General features: G+C 46.7%; 1 protein-coding gene across 2 annotated transcripts in view; it reads right to left on the reverse strand.

Annotated features, from left to right (window-relative positions):
- Positions 1 to 22,103, reverse strand: part of MEGF6 (multiple EGF like domains 6) — a 1,562,146-nt gene that overhangs the window by 23,868 nt on the left and 1,516,175 nt on the right. For both annotated transcript variants that reach the window (XM_069610227.1, XM_069610228.1), the window contains 4 exons: positions 20,475 to 20,603; positions 18,261 to 18,389; positions 17,378 to 17,509; positions 6,251 to 6,379 (listed from right to left, as the gene is read on the reverse strand). In XM_069610227.1, coding sequence (XP_069466328.1) covers positions 6,251 to 6,379; positions 17,378 to 17,509; positions 18,261 to 18,389; positions 20,475 to 20,603 — 519 coding nt within the window. The remainder of the gene's footprint in view (positions 1 to 6,250; positions 6,380 to 17,377; positions 17,510 to 18,260; positions 18,390 to 20,474; positions 20,604 to 22,103) is intronic.

Raw genomic sequence — 22,103 nt, forward strand, 5'->3', positions numbered from 1 at the left:
GGTAGGAAGAAGTTGAAACGTGCACCTCAGTGCACTGCACTCAACACTCCCTTAAACAACAGGTGTGTTCATTTGGGATTTTGGATTGCGAGTGGGAGGGGGCGTGGCGATGGAGATTGTGGGAAACGGGGGCAGGCCAGCGGGGAATATAGTTCCACCTCTTATTTTCATACACTTCAACCACTGGGTAACATAATTGGTTCAGTAAAATGCTTGTAAAAGTGGGGTTACTCTCCTATTTAAGCTACGTCATGTCTCCCCTCACCCTCTGTTCATTATCGAACCTTTGCACCAGTGGTAAAAATTGAGCAAATGCTTTGATAAAAACAAAATGGAGCAAGCAGTTTTTGTCACAATAATTATTATCTAAACACGTTTTCACTAGGACTAAAGGGAATCTGACTGTGCTTTTGTGCTATTAAAAAAAACATTAAACATTAAACAAAAATGTTTAGTAAATGTATTTAGATGTTATGCAGCAAACAAAATATGTAAAGCAGTCTGCTTCAATTTTCACATTTTTAGATAATACAGATTGGGACTAAACCTGTTTTCTCCATTCCGTGTTATTAAAGCAGCAAAATTGGTGCTCAATTAATTTTCTCAATTTCTTTGCACAAGAGCAAAGCTTTGGCAATATGTCCATCGGTATTTAAGTGACTGACTTACAAAACTGTTCCCATGTTAAAACATGTTTGTAAAATTAGGCCCCTAGACTTTGGAGTCAATGTGCAAGCTAATAGCAAGAGTTTCAATGTGCCCACAACACTTTTTAAAATTGCATTAGAACATGTCAGTGTATCTGTGTCTTTTCATACATAATCATGCCCTGCCAATGATTCTGCTCTGATTTTTTTGCTTCACAACTGCCTCTGCTTTTTCCCTTTGTGCATGGGTGCCCTGTGTCATTCCACTTCACCCCTCTCCTTCTATGTCTAGCCCTGCAACCCCACCCCTGTGGTTTTTTCTCCATTTTCCTTTTCTGAATGAAATGTTATTTTTAGTTTTAAGAGGTCTGCAAATGTTTGTGTACTTTGTTTTCAGCATCTGACCCAGCATCTGACCCAGTCCGTAGCCTTAATTTGATTTAGGTCTCTCTGCAGTTCAGGTTGACTTTTAATGCTGCCTCCTCAAGTGCAGACACTAGGGGCCCGATTCATGGAATATGTGCCCGGTTCAAAGTGAATTTGCACTGCTGAAAAGTGACTTTGAACCAGGCAAAAGTTTCATGAATCGGGCCCTAGATGTGAAATGTGCAAGCATGGAAGGGCTTTTCCGCACTGTTACCCAGTTGCTTGCAAAAAAGTGCAGCGATGTCAATATTAATTAGTGAAAATATGCATATCCACAAATGCTGCTTGAAAGTTGTATAACAGGCTGTATTTAAACAATAATCACCTTCTTAATGGGCTGCCCTGGGTGGTAAGAGACTGGGAGTGTAGGCTTTTAACTATGGTCCCTGGGCCATTGCCACCGAATATAGCCCACTGAAAGGGTGATTATTGCAATTAGTCCCACCCGGGTTTGCTAACCAGTGTGCTGAGAGCAATTTATTTGCCTCAAATAATGGCCAGGAGGAGAAACAGAAAACTCACTCAAGCTGGGCACCTTGGAAACTGAAGAAGGGCACAGTTTCAATGACTGACTCTGTGGGATGCTGCCTTGTGAAATGGTGACCTGGCCGAGGCAGTGCTGGAGGAGCAATGAGGCAAGGCAGAGAGAGAGTGGGCGGGTCAACAGGAAGGGTATTTAGGTAGGGGACAGGTCGAGCAGCACACAGCAACCTGATTGGTTGGTGCTCCCTCCCAAGATGCTCATAATTTGCATCAGCATGAGGCTGAGTATTGTGTAGCTGGTCATTAGAAATTATTATGTCTTGCTATACCATTGTAGAGGAGTTGTTAGATTCCCCTCTCCCTCAAAATGAATACAGATAACTTGCCAGGCTGATCAATGGTTCCAGTATTGCAAAAATCTGAATTGTAGCGCTTTTTAGGACAAAGGCAAATTGTAGGGTGACATGCAATGTTTGGGGTCAGAATGCCTCACACAGTTGAGGGTATCTCAGGTATCACACATGTGTTGTGAATATCAAAAATCTAGGCTGAAAACTGAACGGAAAACGAGTTCTGCTTAAAAGCAGATTGGTCAGCCATTTTGTAGTTGAATGGAGCATTCAGATTAAGACAAGGTCAGGCAGATTTTAAAATGGCTGCTGGAAAACAAGAAGGTGGAATTTCACATATGCTAAAATAATTAAATCATTCTCTAATAGCAGTTCATTGAAAGTTCACTGGGCATGCCCAGACATGTTTTGTGGACTTGATGAGTGGCAGTCAAGCCAACCAACCCTGGAATGAAACAGAGTTTGTCTTTAGTTTTACGAACCAATAAAACTGTATTGTGCAATAAATTCTAAAATTAATCAACCTTGGAACAGTATAAAAGGAGCTGATGTTAAGAGCATGTTGCTGTCATTTGTGATGTCTTGAATAAAGATGATGTTTCAATCAGCCCAGGTTCCTGCCTCTGCCTCTTTGCCTTGTGTCCAGGTCTCTGCTCCATGATCCACAGGTGTCTATGTCCAGGAAGGACATGGGCCCTCCTCTTCACACCTATCTAAATTGTTTGGCTTCTTTCTATATGTCTATCAGATTATTGCTTCCAGAGCCAGCATCTTTTAGTTTAGAGGACCTTGTGTGTACACTCTTTCTTGCATGCAACCTATATACCAAGGCGAGGAATGGGCAGCCTGGCTTTCTAACTTTCAAGTGCTGTGTCAAGTATATCATAGAGGTGGGCCTGCCCTGGGATTTATGAGCAGTCATTCTTCTCCCACTCTGATTATCGAGACATGTCATGGATCTGCTCTGAAGTGGCTGTGTCTATATGAACACATATGTCGGGTTCATGTTTGGAAATGTGCATGCCTGTGCTGCTGTGCATATGCCCTGACTTTGGGTATTGAATCATTTCTCACTATTGCATGGTTGTTCTTTCCTGCTGCTGTGTTATTTATGGAGAGATGGTATCTTACTCCATTTCCGTAAGGGTTTTTCTTTTTTGTTAATATACAGGTCTTTCAGGAAAGGGGAATCCTCCATTTGACACATCCTCAGGCCATGGATAGATAGATCATGTGCGTGCATGTTTATTTAAATTGTCAAAGTATTTTGGATATGGGTGGTCACAGAAGGAAGAAAAGACAAGTACATATGCTTGAATGCACTATTTGGAGTGCTCCTGGATTAGCTTGTGCTCTGATTTGTAGAGGGGCTATGTTAGTTCTTTCACCTATCAACATTTTGTCTTTGGCTTTATAGCAGAGTTCTTTAAGTTGTGGAACTGGACCAGGGGCTACTGGCCACACCGGTCCCTCACATAAGCCCTCTGGAAGCACTCCAGGCCCTAAGGCTCAAAGTCCTCAATCTGAGGGCCTGGACTTCGATCAGGTGACTGTCACATCTATCTCGGGATCAGGAGGATCATTACACAGCAGTCATGGACAGGGCTAGAGTCTTTCACATCTTCCTGGAGTTGGGGCATTTCATCTTGCCAACTGCACTTTACTGTAGCCTTAGGGTACTTACTCTTTACATCAAATCAACCTCTATCTGTCAGTATGATCTTTGTTAAAGTGTCAGGAGCCAGGTTTCTGCTTCCTCTCTTGGAGTACCCTTGATGATATCCATGAGACTCCCATAGCCTCCTCTCGCTAGGTTGTTGATCTGAGTGAGGGGACACAGGCAGAATGGGAGGTATTGATTGTGCAATAACCTAGGATATATTTGTCTATTATCTCAATTCCTTCTATGCCTGGGCTATTCTTGCTCTGCTCCAGCCGGTGGGGATGCTAGGCCCCAACAAGTTCCATAGTTTATGCGCTCTTTATACTTCTGAGTCTGGAGCTGAGGTTTTTGCACACTGTTATGGAATGGACTCTTCTGGATACGACCGGCCTTTTCAGTCTTATGTCACGGTTATTTTTCCTTTTGGCGTCTTAGTGGTGTTCTATGTCTCCCATTTGGCTCACCCTCTTTGGTTCCAAACCTTATGATTATTTTGAACCTGGATCAGAGATTGGGGATTTTCACCTCACACTCTGTCACAGTTGCTTTGTTTTATTCTGGGCCCAAGCAAAGGGTGCTATTGTATTGCCTTGACTCCTGGGTTGTCTTAACAGACCCAGAGCAGTGCATTAGGGGGAAGAGCTAGGTGTGAGTATGTTTATACTCCAGAATACCTGGCTGTGAGTTGTTAGAGTCTAGTTGATGGCCCTCTGGGCATGTCACTCTCTTCTATGGATATGGTCTGCATCTTTAATCTTTGAGGGACCAGATCCTCCTTTTGCTGCCATAGCTGTCTAGACCTGGGTCTTCTCTTTCTTTACATGCTCTGTCCCGCTCATTGTTTTGAGCAGCATAACAGTTCACAGGTAATTCCTTGAGCTACTGGCAGATCAATCAGTGACATTCCTTTCGTGGTATAGCTTTCAGTGGATTAGTCCCGCTCTCGGACCTGAGCATAATCTGCTACAGTCTGCCCTTGGTCAAGAGGGCATGTTCCAAAACCTTCTTCTTAATGGCCATTCTTCCGAGGCTTCTAAGGAATTAGAGCCTTTGTTAACTCAAGTTTGTCTTTCCGGGAGCAGATTGTTGTTTTAGGTGGAATGACTGTTCAACTAATTCTTTTTTTCTCTGGGTCTTCTTGTGAGTATCCGTCACTTTTCTAATCACCTCCTCCGTTTGCGCATTGGTGATGTTGCAGGGTTTCGTTGTGATGTGTATCTTATTCACTGCTTTGCTAGGTTTGTGTTTTCATGGTTATAAGTGTCAGACTCAGTTGAATGATCGATTTGAAGCATGTGTATAGCACACTAAGGGCCTCATTACGACCCAGGCGGTAAATTACCACCTGGGTCGTACCTTTACCGCCATGGCGTAAACTATGTTTACGCCATGGTGGTTGGCGGATTTACCGCCCCATTCCAAGGTGAGTGGAGCGGTAAATCCCCATTTCCCATTTACCCTTCCCCATTCCCATTTTTGCCCCATAGGGCATAATGGGAGTGGGGAAGGAGATAATTACGCCACCGTAAATTACGGTGCCATAATTATCTCCAAGGTCCCTTAGCGCCATGGATTTTAACGCCTGTAAAAAGCAGGCGTTAAAATCACCATGGCGCTAAGGGACCTTGTAATCAGGCGTTAAGGGTCGGCGCCGTTTACGGCGCCGTTAACCCCTTAACGCCTGACTCGTAATGAGGCCCTATAACCCCCAAGAGGTCTCTAGGCATAGACCATCAAGCTGCTTATTAGAAAAGAAGGGATATCCGTGAACATTTTGAGAAAAAAAAACGAATGGAGAAATGACCGGGACTGAAAAACAAAAATGACTTTTTGCTTTTTGAACTTTTTTTTTATTATGCAGGTGGGGAGGGCTTTCCTGCACTCCCTCAACCTAATTTATACCCGTACACCACCACTATTATTTATTATACATATACTAAAATACCTACCATTTTCGGTAATAAAATTCGGTCATTTGTCCTTCGGTTTTTTTGCATTTGTGTTTTTTTCTAGGGATTCGGAAAAGAAGCACCTTAAGTTGACTTCTTGGACATACAAGGGAAAGGACCTTATGGTGCTTCTTTGCCAATAAGCCGCTCAATGACCAGTGCCTAGAAGCAAAACATGGAATACCATTGCTGACGCATTTGTTTCTTTTACCATTCCGTTGTGCTGCCAATGTACCAGTTAGTAAAGTTGACATGCGTCATTTCCTGTTTGCTATTTCCCTCTTGTGTAAAGACTGACTTGAGGACGCTGGGCTGGTGGTAATGTCTGGATTATGTACTGGTATATCTGAATGCCCCTAGTGTTTCCCTTCCTAATCACGGTCATTATGAGACACCCTCAATCCATTTGTCCAGTCTTTACACTTGCTTAGGGTGGGTTACTGCTTGGTTACCGTACAGGAGGTTACGGGAGGTGGACCTGCCCCAAGGACTCTGAGGAGTCCTTTCCCTTTGATTTTTAGGGGTGGGTGAAGCTTACCTCTCAGTGTGAAGGCTGTGATAGAAGAGAGAAGGAGGATAAGGTGCAATGAACATTACTGGTAATAAATTCAGACATTACCTCTGTTGTAAGTGAAAGACTCCCTTTTAGGCAGTATTTTACCCCTGGCAAAAAGCATCCCAATAAACGCAAATAATATCAACCTGTAACAATCATTGAAAATAATGACTCACCAACACTGCAGTCCGCTCCGAGGAAGCCAGCCGGACAGCTGCACGTCCCTGTGGAAGTCTCGCATTGCCCACCATTCTGGCATGTGCATAACCGGGCGCAGTTGGGACCATAATGTCCTGCCTGGCATTCTGAGTGCATGGAAAAAGTATCATGAAAATGGTTGCCATTAACTGGAAAGACCACACTACAAAGATAATATATCTGTTTGGTTGGCAATAATAATGCCCTGATAATAATGAACCACTGAAAAATAAACAATAAATGGAGTAAGAATATCAACTTTGCATAAAATAATACGCAGCTAACAGAACAGAGATGGTATAAAGAAAAACTTACACATCTTTTTAAATACTGTGAAGTTATGAAATGAAAATGATATGATATGTTATTTATATCGCGCTCATACACAAGTGTTTCAGAGCGCGACCAGGCAAAGGGAGGGGAACAAGGGAGAACAAAAACAACAATTTTACTAGGCCCCGTGACATTAAGAACGCGCAAGTGCATGGGAAAGGGAAAAGAGGGAAAAGTGTATGGAAGGGGGGAGAAGTGGAAAATGTGGAACAGAGGGGAGATTAGAATAAATATTAATAAGTAAAAAATAGGAAATAATAAAGCCTATAAACAGTGGTAGTACAGCCAGCAAGTGGCAAGTGCTAAGTTAGTCAGATAGGGTATATCTAATAAGTGCAGAAGAAAAGTGAGTGGGGGACTGTATGGTTACAGATACAGACCCCCAGTGCAAGTGGTGGCCCAGAGGCTGTGCAGGAGGGTACAGGGTGAGCAGTTACCAGGGCCCGAAGGAACAGAGGGTGGCCAGGTGCACGGTGCCAAGAGAGAGAACAGATCAGCAGGGGAGAAGAGGGGAAAAGGCAGGAAGCTCTTGAGGTGGTTCCGGAACCAGAGATGGTTCTCCTCAAGTTTCCTAGTGGCAGGGAGGCTGTTCCAAAGGGAGGACCCAGCCGAAGACAGAATGGCATTGTCTGCAAAATATCAGCATGTACATGTTCAGTGATTCCCTGAATCATCCGCATTTCTGGTGTTTTATGTTCTTGCAAACTTGTGGGACTATTCCAAGGATTCGTCGGGGGATGGCGAGGTCTCCCGAGTGTAAAATGGAGGCCCCTGCAAGAGAGGGCAGGCTGCTGCTATCACCCACACGGCTCTATAACTGGCACCATGGACCTCCTATGTCATGTCCTAGCAGGCCCCTGCAGGGTAGTGGGGGCATATTTGAAGTATTTATTTTTCCAGAGCTCTTGTGAACACATTCCATTATGATGGCTGAACCCTAGGAGATTGCAGGGAAGGAAGCCAGGGTGCATATTTTGGGGAAGTGGAAGGCAGAGGGGTTATTTTGGGGTGCCTAGGCCTGGCTTGCAACCCCTAAAGATGTCCTGCAAAGATGTGTCAAAATAGAACTTTTGGCTGTGAGCCCTGCATATTGTCATGGGAGAGTTTTGAGGAAGTTCTGCTACCCTATGGAACAAACTTCCTAAAATCTTGCGCACCCAAAACCATTCAATTTTAGGAAAGCGGTGAAAATGATTATTTTTGAGTAAATCCATCCCGCTATTGGACTCCCTTTGTCCCCTGTCTCTTCTTTCTTTCACTCTTGACTTCTCTGTGCTCTGATGCCTGCGCGCTCCGGCGCATTACAAAAAGACAAATCAAATCAAATCTTTATTGATCACATTAACCAAAGGGTAAAAATGCTAAGTGAAATATTTAACACTGAGTATAGTCCAGCAATCACAGAACACCTTCAACAGCATACAGAATAATTGGCTGCTGAATCTCTTGAGTCTGTTGAGTATTTTTTCATAACAACCCCCATGCAATGAGAGTAAAAGTCAGCTCCATGCCGGGGAGGCTGAAGCATGAAGCAGACCTAAAAGCTGCTTTCACATCTAAAATTAGGCACTGGCTGCCATATTGAATCACCTATGAAGGACACGCATGGCCAAGAGGCTGGACCCCCATCTGGTCTTAATATCATGTTCCAACTCGCGATGAAATTAGGAAGGCATTGTATGACCCGAGGCCACTCTCATGCAATGGGGACGTCAATCTTGCTCTTCCATTCACAGAAATGATGCCAGTGATCCGAAGGGACGGGTGTTTGGCTGCGAGCAAGATATTGGCTAGTGGATTAGTTGCTGACCTTGGAAACTGGAGATCTGGGATCTAAACATGGCTTGCACTCAATGATCCAATAATCGTGGGATTCAGAGCAAATTGCGTTATCTCTGACATTGTTACTCTAGCCGCCTCGTTAGATTTGGTGGTAACAGTAAAAACAGGCAGTATTTTTGTAAATGTGGCCTGTTTTATGGGCCTGGTGGGATTTACTGAATGCAGTTTTACAAAGAAAAAGTGCATGTGATAAAAATTGCCTGATCATGAGGTGAAAAACCTTATACACACACGCAAGTGGTTGCGGTAAAAATTATAAAAGCTCTGTAGAAGTATTACAACTTTTTTTTCCGTAGTGAAGCGAAGAGCATCTCTAATGCCCACCTTCCCTCACCCTTTAGACATTGAAGGCAGAGACAGGAAGAACATGTCAGTTTCTGCTTTTTAAGAAATAATAAAGTATTATCCCGTTTGGAATCCGTTTCCGTACACAGACCTTTTCCATCCTCAAAATTACTGTGGAAATTGATTTAAAAAGATAACAATGCATGCCGATTTTCAGAAAAACCCCTAAACCATTTCGGGGACTCTCCAGCCGTTATCACCGACCCAGCGCATTTACTGTAATGTACGCTAAAGAGTTCCTACATGCACTTTAATTGAGGAGGATCACCCTTGTCCATGAGTCCGGCCATCGCTAGTTTTAAGACGAAACTAGCATGCAAGGTAAAAACAGGAAACAGACCCCTTGACGTGCCCCTGCCAAATGGACCCGCAAACAAGGACGTGCCATAGCTCTTGCAGTTCAGGACAGAACTCAAGGCCTTACTCTTCAGTCAATATCCAGGTGCCACCCTCTTGCATTTCTCCATCACATCCCACCCCCTGGACGAGGAAATCCCAGGCCACAAATGGTAACCACTTTGCTTCTTGAGTTACACTCAAAAATCGTGTACAATGCTCCATTGCTTCGTAGCTAGACTCATGCTAGATCAAATCCAATTGCAAATATGAAAAGTAATTATTTGCAAAAATCTGCAACCTTATAAAGAGGGCATTGGTATTAAAACAATTTACTACGCGTTGTCTAACCCAGTCAACATTCCATGCTTACAAAACTGGCAATATGACCTAAGGTGGAATGAAGGAGGAAGCACTAGTTGCGCCAGATGACAGTGGGGTGATGGGTCCTAAAACCCCTGCCCTTTGTTCTGAGCTGTGCTGGTCACAGTGGACATTTTACGCTAGGTCATTTTGAGCAGGAGTCCGTTTTACTCTTTAGTCAGCACTGAGTCATCAATGTTTGATGTAAATCACTTCTTCGCTATGATAAGTTTGAAGCGCCAATGGTTCTTCGTTTTTCAGATCAGGCAGGACCCGGGCTGCAATCAATGTACTTGTTTTTCTTTGAAAAATCTTGCCAAATATCTGAGCTATATATCAATGGCCTTAGAATGAAATGCTATTATACATCAGTTTCCAAGTAAGTGTTTACTGAAACTGGGCCTCATTATAACCCTTGCGCTCCCGTAATGAAGGGGGCCGGTACGGGACTGGCCCCCTTCATTACGGGAGCACTGATTACGAGGTTCCCTTTGCGGGACTCGGAACAGACGTCTGGTAAAACCAGACGTCCTTTCCAGCTCCCGTGAGGGGAAGAGGGAGGTAATAACGGGCCATTTGTAATGTGCCCATTATTACCTCCCACCCCATTCCCATTGAGCCCTCTGGGGGCTCAAATGGGAATGGGGATGGGTTCCTTCAAGGAGGAATTACCGGGTCCTCCAATGTTGGAATGACCCGGTTATTCCTCATGGCAGGAACCCCTGTAATGGAGCCCGGTTTGGAGGCAGCTATGGTGCTAATAGCACCATGGCTACCTCCAAACCCGTAATGAGGCCCCTGACTCCCTGGGCGTCATTATGAGGCTTGTGCTCCCGTAACAAAGGATGCCGGTACGGGACCGGCACCCTTCATTACGGGATGCGCAATTACGAGGTTCCCTTTGTGGGACCCTGTAAGGACGCCTGGTAAAACCAGGCTTTCTGTCCGGGTCCCGTGAGGGTAAGAGGGAGGTAATAACGGGTCATTTGTAATGTGCTGTTACTACCTCCCTCCCCATTCCCATTGAGCCCTATGGGGGCTCGAATGGGGATGGGTTCCTGCAAGGAGGAATTACCGGGTCCTCCTATGTTGGAATGACCTGGTAAGTCCTCATTGCAGGAACCCGGTATTGGAACCTGGTATGGAGGCAGCCATGGCGCTTATAGCACCATGGCTACCTCCATACTCGTAATGAGGCCCCCTGTGTCTTTAAAAGGCAGTGAAAAGGACACGAATTTGACATGTTTCCACAAAATGTTGTCTTGCTAACTGGCCAGTGCAATAGCCCAGCAGGCTGCGTACTCCTTGCAGACATATATATGTCAATTGCAGGCCAAATATTGGAAATCTGGAAGGGCAAACTCCTCATTTCATCCTTTTAAAAGTTCATCAAATGAGCACCATTATGATTGGTAATTATGACTCCAATTGCAGAGTCATTAACCATTCCATTCAAGAACTGTAGCCTTCCAGGGTGAACAGTATTATTGAAGTCTGTAGATTCTGCATCCCTAAACCCCTTATTTACCTATTGACCACCAGTTGAGCTAGAGCGAACAGTCATAACTGCACAATGAAAGCACACAAGACATGACACATGAGACAAGTAAAACACAAGCCAGCCCAATCCAGGTCACGCATCTCAAATTGCTGCAGATGCATTCAATGATATACCAGGGAGTGAAAAAAAAGTCACAGAACACAAAACTTTGGCTGCAACGCGAGATGTGTGCTTTTTCTAAGGCGCAAGGCTGGAGCAGCTGATCTCCGTACTATGTAAACATTTTTTTTTTTTTTAAATATTTTTATTTTAAATGAAAACAACACAAAACAAACTTGTAGTATTATGTACAATAAGTCAGTTGACAATTTAAAAAAAAACACAGCACTGCACTACCCCCCTCCTCCCCAAGAGCCTTTCAACAGGGTGGTTCTGTTTCGACTTGGAGTGGCCGGGTGTCTCCCTCCTCTGAGACAGTGGATTCCCCCTGCACCCCAAACAGACCAGTAACTAACAACCTCCAGGCTACTAGGTTGCCCACATCCCCCTCCCCGCATTTACTGCATGCTTCTTGCCAGACCACGGTTTCAGCTTCCGCCCATTTTTGCAAGTCCCTCCACCACATCTCTATCCTGGGTTTGTAGCGTTGCTTCCAGTTCATGGCTATCCTCCTCTTAGCGAGTATATACGCTAAGTCTCTCAGTTTCTCCAGATGTCTGGTGTTTTTCGGTCTGGGGAACCCCCCTAGGAGGCAAGGCCAGGCTGTGTCAATGCTTATCAGGACCCCCTTGCCTGCTAACTTCTGTGACATTTCTCCCCAGAACACTTCGATTACTGGGCAGGACCAAAACATATGCGTCATATCCGCGTCCTCCTCGTTACATTTCGGACATGCTTGTCTGCCTGTGTTCGGAAACTTGGCTATCCTTTTGGGGGTCATGTACGCTCTGTGCGTGATATATAGTTGGATTTGCTGTAATCTAGCATTTCTGGACACTTTTTTATGATATCCCATAGCCCGTTCCCACATCCCATCAGTCATCTGCGTCCCCACCTCCGTTTCCCATTCTAGTCTGAAATCCATCAGGTCCTTTCCCACCCGGGACATCACCACCTCATATAATCTGGAAATCTCGTGTCCGCCCTCTGATATATCATATATCGTATCAATCAGAGCGTCCGGATCCTCCGCTAACACCGTCTCAGGCCAAGATTTTCGGATAATCCGTACCAGCCTGAGGTATGTAACGTATTGGCCCCCATGCAGCCCAGTCTCCTCTCTTAGGTCTGCAAAATCCTTGATGGCCCCATCTTGCCATATATCTCCTAACGTGGCCAACCCAACCGATTCCCAGTATATTCTGATCATTTTCCTAAGTTGGCTATCCCCCGCAGTCAAGGCGACCAGTGGCGCCTGCAGCGAGCACGGGTCCGGGCTTCCCAGTAGCCGACATGCTCTACGCCACATTCTCCACCCAAGTAACAACATGCCAGGGCGTACATTTAAGTTCTGTCTAGGGACCCAGATGATCTCCTTCAAATAGAACGGGGCGCAATCTGACCCAACCAACCTAGACTCGGGAGATTCCTCATCAGAGAGCCACTGTGTAACATATTGCAATTGGCTCGCTACATAATAGGCCTCAAAATGCGGTAATCTGATCCCTCCTTTATCGTGAAAGTTTTGCAGCTTCCACAGTGCCACTCGGTTGCGAGTGCCGTGCCATAGGAAGTCCCTGCACATACTGTCGAGATTAGTAAAGAACCTCCTAGGTATTAAGTATGGTATGTTGCTGAAGAAGTGCAACAGTCTCGGCAGGACAACCATTTTAAGCAACGCCCCCCGCCCCATCATCGCCAGCGGCAGCTTCTCCCAAAATCGCATGGATGCACGGATTTTATCCACAGCAACTACAGTGTTATGCAGATGTTCGTTTACCACAGTATGATATATGTCTATTCCGAGGTATCGGAAGGACTCGGTCGCCCAAGGCACGGGTAATACCGGTAAACGTTCCGTGGGGATCCTAGTGTAACACCCTAGGGGGAACATGCACGACTTGCCGGGGTTAACCGCTATGCCAGACAATTCAGCATACTTCTGCATGACCTCCAAAACATACTGGAGGTTCTCCTCCGGAGATTTTAGGTACAGCAACAAGTCATCGGCATATAGGGATATCAAGTGGCTCTCTCCTCCAACCTCGATGCCCACCAGGTCATATTGCTGTCTAAGGTATACCGCTAAGGGTTCCAGGGCCAATATGTATAACATCGGGGACCAAGGACATCCCTGCCTAGTACCCCTACCAAGGCGCCACTTCTCGGATATCACCGATCCCGTGCGTACCCTAGCCGTTGCCTGGCTATACAACAGCTTCGCCCATCTGATGTAGCCTGGCACGAACCCGTATTCCCCCAGGACTGCAAACAGCCACGGCCACCTCACCGAGTCAAATGCCTTGACTGCGTCTAAAGAAATCACTGCCATTTCCCCATCCCTTCTGTTCCCTTCTTCGATCACCCTGTGGAGCCGCCTATGGTTATGGGTTATATTCCTTCCAGGAACATAACCTGTCTGATCCGAGTGTATCAGTCTGCCGATGACCTTGCGTAGCCTGTCCGCCAGGACCGCTGTCAGGATCTTACTGTCTTGGTTCAACATCGACAGCGGTCTGTACGACCCGCAGTGTTGTCTCGGTTTGTTAGGCTTGGGAAGCGGCACTATCAGCGCTTCTCTGAGCGTGTCCGGCAATCGGCCCTCCTCAAATGATTCGTTATACATCTCCAGCATCGGGGGAAGTATCACTGCGCTATATGTTTTATAGAACTCACTCGGGAGTCCGTCAGTGCCCGGGGTCTTGCAAGTAGGCAGCCGCTTCACCACCTCTTCCAGTTCATCTAGTGTAATGGGACAATCTAACTCCTCCCTTTCCTCTGCACTAATGCTAGGCAATTCCATATCTTCCAGTGTGTCCCTGATCTTATCTAGATTGTCTTCCCCTTTGTCCTCATACAGCGCTTTATAATAATCTAAGAAAGCAACGTTGACCTCTTCCTGAGTGTGAGCCTCCTCCCCATTTTCCTTTTCTATCATCGTGATCGGGCCCTAGGGGTTTCCCTCTTGTAAAGCCATGCCAACAGGCGGCCAGTTTTGTCACCGCCTGCATGCTGCCTCTCCACATATTTCCTGTAGTTGAGGTGACAAAGCCGCTCCCAAAGCTCCGAGCATCGTTGCTGTAATTCAAGTACTAAATCTGCGTCCCCCCCCCGCTCTGGTACATTCACGCTCCAATTCTTTCTCCACTTTCTCTAGCTCAGCCAGAACCCCCCCTTGCAGGCCCTTTGATTTGGAAATAGCATCGCCCCTCAATACCACCTTAAAGGCCTCCCAAAGTGTACTAGCCGAATCTACACTACCCGTGTTCTCCTCAAAATACCGTATAATCGCCTCTCTAATATCCTCTCTGAAGACCGGGTCTCTTAGCGCCTCCGCCCGAAGGCGCCATGTCGGTATCCTCCCTCTGGGGCGGCCATACTGCCAGGCCATCACCAAGGGCGAATGGTCCGACAGGACCCTCGCTCTGTATTGAATTTGAGTAGTTGCTATCGCCAATTCTGGCGTGACAAAGAAATAGTCTAGTCTCGTATGCAACTTTTGAGGGGCCGAATAATGAGAATATTGCAAGGCAGTGGGGTGTTTCAATCTCCAGACATCTTCTAGTCCAAAATCGTCTAATAGTACCCGTAGCGCTCTAGCCGCCGGGGTGGGCCTGTCCACCTTACTATCGGACCTATATGTCTTGGGGTCAAGAACACAGTTGAAGTCCCCCCCCCAAATAATCGGTTCCTCTGCGCACAGGCCCAGACGTGTACATAAAGTCCTGAAGTATATAGCAGTATTCTGGTTGGGGGCATATGTATTAATAATATTCAGTCCTCTGTTCTCAATCAATGCCCTTAGTATTACCAGCCTACCCTCCGTGTCTACCTCCTCTTGTATTATTCTAAGCGGGACATGCGGGGCCACCCAGGTCAGCACGCCTCTGGCATAGGCCGAGTATGGGGAGCCCACCCCCGTACCACTCCATTTTTTCTTGACAAGGTCTAGTTTCTGTTTGGTCAGGTGCGTTTCCTGCAATAGGGCAATGTCGATCTTCTGTCGTTTAAGATACAACATAACTTTATTTCTTTTCAGGTAATTATTGAGCCCTCGGACATTCCAGGTGGCAATCTTAAGGTCTCCCATGGCAATTATGTATCCTCCCACCCCATGTACAGGAAACTCCGGCAGTTCGCATGACACAGAAAGTGTCCCACTGCAGCCACTCTGCGAATAAGCTCATTCCCCAACTAACTACACACACAACCAAACCCCAACTCCCTTTCCCCTCCCTCACCCGCCCTCTCCCCAACCTCACACGCCCCAACTGTTGCCCAGCTTCAACAACAGAGCTCAGGCACCCCCACATCTAGTTCCGTAATCACCAATCAGTGCACGGAGCCCAGTAGGGTGAGATCGCCCTAATGGCCACCTAACCTAAACTATTGTGGGGAAAGAGTATCGCTCCATGGGGCTCCCAATGTTTGCGACAAACAGTGCAACCAACTGACCTTCCATACCGAAGGTTCCGAGCCGACTATAATCAAGTCCCAAAGTCCATGAGTCGCGCCATCTTGCGACGCCATTTTACGCCTTCCGCAGCTCCTCCAAGTCCTTCTTGGGCCGGTCCGCCGATTCCTGGGGGCACCCCTGTGCGTCGAGCCACTCCATGGCGTCCTCTGGGGTCTCGAAAAATAAAGTTTTATGCGCCTGTATAACCTTCAACTTTGCAGGATAAAGCAGCATATATTTATAACCTGCCTCTCTCAGCCTCCGTTTCACAGTCCCAAAGTTCATGCGACTCCGCTGCACCACTAGAGTGTAATCCGGATACGCTGTGATGTTTGCTGCTCCTCTCTTGATCGTGCCTCCTTTTCGAAAATGTTCCAATATTCTTTCCCGATCGCGGTAGTTAAGAATTTTAGCAATGATGGGTCTGGGCGGGTTTCCGGGAGGCGGCCTCCTCGTTAAGGCTCTATGTGCTCGTTCCACTGCGAAGCCTTGGGATAAGGCCCCTCCGGATATCTCCTGCAGTAACATGGTCTCCACAAAGTCAGTAGGGTCTCGGCCCTCCGTCCCCTCCGGTAGGCCCACAATGCGGATATTGTTGCGACGGGCTCGCCCTTCCGCCTCCTCCGCTCTACTTTCCAGGTTGCCCACCCTTTGAGTTAGGGCGTGCAGTTTTGCCTTGTGGGTGGCGCAGTCCGCCGTATTCGGGCCAACTTCTTTTTCCAGAGACTCTGTGCGCTCTGCCAGAACCCTAACGTCCTGTCTCAGCAGATTGACGTCCTCCTGGACCTCCCCAACTTTGAGGTCCAATGCAGTTTTTAATTCGGAGACGCCCTGTTCTAATTTCGACTCCCAGGCTGCTCTCAGGTCCGCAATCGCCGCCAGGATTTCTTGATTAGCGTTCGAAGGCGTCGCGCCACTCACGGCCAATGCGTCTTTGTTCTTGGTGGCGTCCGGGCCTGGGGATGTCTTGGTGAAGTCGTCCAGCGTGGGCTGTTTCGCCTTGGGTCGCACTGCCTTACTTGACATGGTTCTGGGGATGTGCAGGTCTTTCGAATGAGGAGTGGGCGCACTGCTCGCTGGCCTTATTAGGTCTACCCGCTACTCTTTTCCATTCCGTCTCGGGCCATGTCGGCCATTTTGAGTCGCCCTTTGTCCTCAACGTCTCCCCACTTTTCTTTTCCAATCTTCGCCGCCGTGGTTACTATGTCCTCCAAAGGTTCACAGTGCATAGGTAACACTTTCACACGCTGGCATGCGTATCGTCGATGTTCAATAATCCGTCACACCGCACTGATTTGTCCGGATCTGTTCAGGATCTCGGGAGCTCCGCTGGAACGCGTCCTCCTACATGGCTCTCGTAGCCACGCCCCCCCGTACTATGTAAACATAACTTTCACCAGGAAGTCAATAATAAAATCTATCCACAATTCATTGAAAAGGCTCCAAGATGTTTACAGTGTGGTGAGCTTGAAATCTGACATGTGCCTGCTTTTCTCAGTTCCACGTTTTAATCTCCATAAAAAATACCAAAATCGGCCAAAATCATTTAAAAACATGCTCTCTGAAAGTCAGGTGTAGAGAAATTACCACTCTTTCGTGTTCTCTTTGCTTGATCTTTAGACCAACAATCCCTTCCGTCACCCCCCCTCCACACTCACACACACATCTCTAGCCCCCCACACCCCGCACCCCTCGCCCTGTTGGCCACTGCAAACCTAACAATCTCACGAAGCAAAATGTCCCTTTCACTCTCCATAGGGATGAACTCACTCTGCTGGCAGAGGTGGCCTTGGTAACCAGGAGCACAGACGCACTCCCCAGTGACTGGGTGGCAGTGTTGATGTTCTCCTGGACACTGGCAGGCCTGGCCGCAATTCACACCAAAGGTCCCCGGCAAACAAGCTGTGGATGAGAGAAGCAGCGTGGGCACAAAAGCACCAGGCATTAATCACGAGAATCAAACATGTGCTTGTGCGTGCATCTGTGAGCTAGGCTGTCATGATGTTGCTTAAGTGAGAAGTACTAATAGAAATTGCACATTTCCAGTCACTATTCATCACGCTTTGCTTTAAGTATGGTGTTCTTCTCACAGCTGCTATAGAGCAATGAGCTCTATATAGGATCCAACTCCACAAATGTATCCATCCACACATGTGGAATCATTTAGTTCCTGCCTTCAGATAATACAGTATAGCATGACTAGTGTGAAAGCCCGTGTACACGGGCCAAAGTGCAGGTTTTCATTAACACAGTAGGACCACTATTTATACTAAGGCAACAGCTCCCTCTAGCAGTGACAACAGGAGAAGCTATGCAAATTGTTCCACTGTGTAGCCTAAGGCAATAGCTCCCTCTAGCTGAGCATTCCGTGCATTCGGGCAGTTGCTACTGTGCATGAGTGCATTGGACAAACATACATCTGGCCTTTTATTATTAGAAAAAATTAAGGAGTCACCAAAAAGAAAGCCCCTTGGAAGTCTGGGTTGCTCAATTGCGAGCCCTTCTACATGCTCCATAAGGGTAGAGTAGGTATCACGTTCAACCACATTTTAGACCCTCCTCTTTGGCAGAAGTTTGATTTAAGTCACTGAAACAACTGTATGGTGCATGCATCCATCCAAGACACCTAAGGCAATTCCTGACGTAGACTTACACTGGTCACAGCCATTGCCCGTGAACCCCGGGGGGCAGCCACACTCCCCCGTGATGTGATTGCATGGGGTTCCAGGAGGACACCTGCAGAGTCCAGCGCAGCCTTTTCCATAGGATCCGGGGAGGCAGGCTGCAATGAAACACAAAGCAGAGACTTATTCTGGTGCAAGTGACTTCATCCTGTTAGCAAGTGTGGGCAGAGCGGGCCCTTCTATGACTTAGTCTGACTGTATGAAGCACCTCTGACCCCGGAGAATCAATGGGAAACTCCTACTCCAAAATAATGTTATGAACTGGGTTTTTATTTTGAAGAGCAAATGGTTTGCCCTCTATCTTCTAATGGCCTTTAGCTGCCTAGTTCAATAGGTGTGGCAAGTGAAAGCTGCATCACAGCTGGTCAACTGATTTCCCACTTCATGGAGGCCCCCAAGTTGAAAGTCGGTACCAGTTTTGCTCCATAGGTGGGGCAAAGTGAACCATGGCATGTAGTGAGGTCCTTGCCTGTTCTATGCCAACCCTGCACCCCGCCGTCATACGTACACAGGGCATCATTCTGAGTTTAGAGGTAACTGAAAAATCAAGGAGGTAAACGTGTTATCTCCTGCTTTTTCAATAATCAGGACTATGAGCTGGTAAACCCACCAGGGGGTAATACCTCAGTATAAGCAAGGCGGTATTACCTGCCGTGGTATTACCTCCAGAAGCAATGCCTCTATTCACCAGTGAAGTTCTATGGAACATCAGAATGGGGAGGAATACAATCACTCAATCAGCAGTGCTAATACCGCCAAACCCGTAATGAGGTCCCAAGTCTTGTCCATGGAACACAAGTCGCCCACAACCACAACGGTCCAAAAAGGCATCTTCATGCAAGTAGCGCAACGCTTCTGTTAGGGCAGTATACCCTACCAAGGGACTTAGAAATGTAAACGACCCCTAGCGGCATGGATATTACAGAGTGAGGGGATTAAAGCCAACATTGCGGGAAGGATCCTCTTTAAAGAAACAGCAGCAAGGCCTACAATGTGCTCCCAATTATGGAGACATCAGCGCGTGAAAACGATTCCAAAATCACCCTTTGGTTTCGTTGTATTTCGAGCAGATCTAAGATTCTGATAGCTTGCAAAGCATCCAAATAGACAAAGGACAAATTGATTTCTGGAGACACATGTGGTTGCACATGGAACAGTTTGATTCCATGGGCAGAATCTGGATTCGCATGAAGCAACATCTGTAGAAACTAATGTGCAAAAGCATTTAAACCAGTGCAAAAATAAGACAGTGGGCCTCATTACAAGCGTGGCGGTCCGGAAATAAGGCTGCCGGTCGCACCGTACCGGCACCCTCTTCGGACCACCACACTACAACTCTGCGGGTGGGGGCAGTTCCAGACCTGACGGGCGCAACGGCACCCGCCCGCAGAGTTTTCAGGGAAGGATCGGCCCCATTAACAAAGGTGCCAGTGCTTCCGTCTCCTCACTCCCACAGAGTCTTATGGGACTCTGCGGGAAAGGGCAACAACATTTTCCGGCGCCCAATATCCCCAGCCGCCGGGACTTATCCCACTTGCACTGGGATATCAGGCGCCGGAAAAGTGTTAGAAGTCCGGCAGCAACCTGCAGGTCGTACCGGTGGGTTACTGCCAGACTCATAATGAGGCCCAGTGTATCGCTTCAACACCAAGGGCCTCATTACAACTCAGGCGTTAAGGGTTAACGCCACCGTTAACCCTTAACGCCTGATTCTGATTTTAACGCCTGCTTTAAGCAGGCGTTAAAATCCATGGCGCTAACCTGCCATGGTGCTAATTACGCCGCCGTAATTTACGGCGGCGTAATTAGCGCCTTCCCCACTCTCATTATGCCCTATGGGGCAAAAATGGGAATGGGGAAGGGAAAATGGGAAATGGGGATTTACCGCCCCACTCACCTTGGAATGGGGCGGTAAATCCGCCATCCACCATGGTGTAAACAGAGTTTACACCATGGTGGTAAAGTTGGTGCACTTAGCACCAAGGTTGTAATGAGGCCCCAAGTCTTCAGAGCGCTACTTTCAAACCAGGGTCACATTCCCCAATTCAGTTTACATTTCTGGTCAAGTTTTTTCCTGGTTAAATGAAGCACTTTGGCAGCAAGCACCCATTCCATTTTCACTTCCCCCCCTCTTGCCCGGGTTGCCCCCACAAATGCATCCACTCATCGGGTACTAAACTGACCTTTCTCGCAGTGTTTACCCCGCCAGCCGCTTGGGCAGTCACAGGTTCCTGTGGCATGGTGGCATGTGGCGTCATGCTCGCAGTCGCATGTCTCTGTGCAGCGCTCACCGAATTTTCCTTGCGGGCATGCTAATGCGGTAAAGACAAGAAGGGTATGAAAAATCAGGAGGCACATTCACAATACACTTTCCACTTGGGTACTTTGAAACAGTTTTTGCTAATTGTATAAGCGCCTAAGAAATGACCAATACATAAATAAATAAACAGTACAACGAACACCCAAAGAAGAAAGAATGAGAGAAAGTGACTGCCTGGGTATTTATTCTGCACGTCTTTCCAGATTTTGTTGCAAAAAGAGAACCTTCTTAGGATCTCATTGTAAGTATGGTTTTTCGAGAAAAACATGGTATTTTAAACACCTCCTATTTTTAAAATCCCCCCTAATTAAGAATTGGGAATTACCTGGGATACTGACTGGTTTGGGAGCAGCAGGACTTCTCTAAATTCAACTGGGACCAGCAGGAACAATCAAGGCCAATAGAGCCCATTGCAAAAAGGGCACTGGAAAAGAACTTAACAATTCCTAGGAACTCATTTCAGATAAATGCCATAGAAAGGAACATGGTATTCCACTTTCCACTTATTTTCCGAGTCTTCCTTTTAATGTTTAATGTTTACCTCCTCGATTTTGAAAGTTGTCTCCCAATATTGCAGCCCTGAAGAAAATAATGTGTATGTGTTTGGCACAAATCACAAGTAAGTTTATAAAGAAATAAACAGAAAGCTCATTTCACGTTTGGTGGTATCTCTGCGATAAATTGTCTGAGATACCACCAAATGGATATACTGTTACTGGCACTCGGTCTGTGAAATTACTGCCGGATTACAAGTGGTGGAATGGCGGTGTTAGTTTCCATTTATGGAGTCCATAGGGATTTTGGCAGAACTACCACCAACGGTAATATTTCTGGCAGTAATTTCACCGAAATAGCTTTTTATTTGGCGGTAAGGTGGAGGAATTACCTCCAGCATTTTGCTACAGATTTCTACTCCACCTCACCTCCACACCCATAGTTCAGCAGTGTGGTAATGCACCCATTACCACTGCATTACCACCATTTTTGGCCACATCGCCAATGTCATAATGAGACCCATATTATATGTGGTAAACAAACCTTATTCAACCCATGCAGTACTTTCTGCTCAGCCAGGGTAACACCATTGGCAGAGCGGCCGGCACAATAAGAGACCACTTTACATTACATTACATACCCTATACGGTAAAGATTCCATGCATTTCCAACTCATCGGTACCTGTTATTTTAACCCCCTTGTGCGGGACTCGAAATTATAGCCGCTTTTACCTGCGCATAGCTGCAGGACGTGGGCGTCCACGTAATTGAAGAAGCATATGGTTCAAAAGAAGCAGCATTTAAGATGCCACGAGTGTTTCCCTTTACCAGTTTCCTCAAAATGAGACACCCAGATTAGATTTGCCCAGCCCTCCCCAAATCGTACCGCCTTTAGTGAATATTAATTCACCATTTTTGCATAAACTGTGTTTAGCATCCGGATAGTGTCTTATGCTCCTTAGTAAAGGGAGGCCATTCACACATCGTGGGCAAACCC

The sequence above is a fragment of the Ambystoma mexicanum genome, chromosome 8 (assembly GCF_040938575.1).
Source record: "Ambystoma mexicanum isolate Mex_15411 chromosome 8, UKY_AmexF1_1, whole genome shotgun sequence".
Taxonomy (NCBI): domain Eukaryota; kingdom Metazoa; phylum Chordata; class Amphibia; order Caudata; family Ambystomatidae; genus Ambystoma; species Ambystoma mexicanum.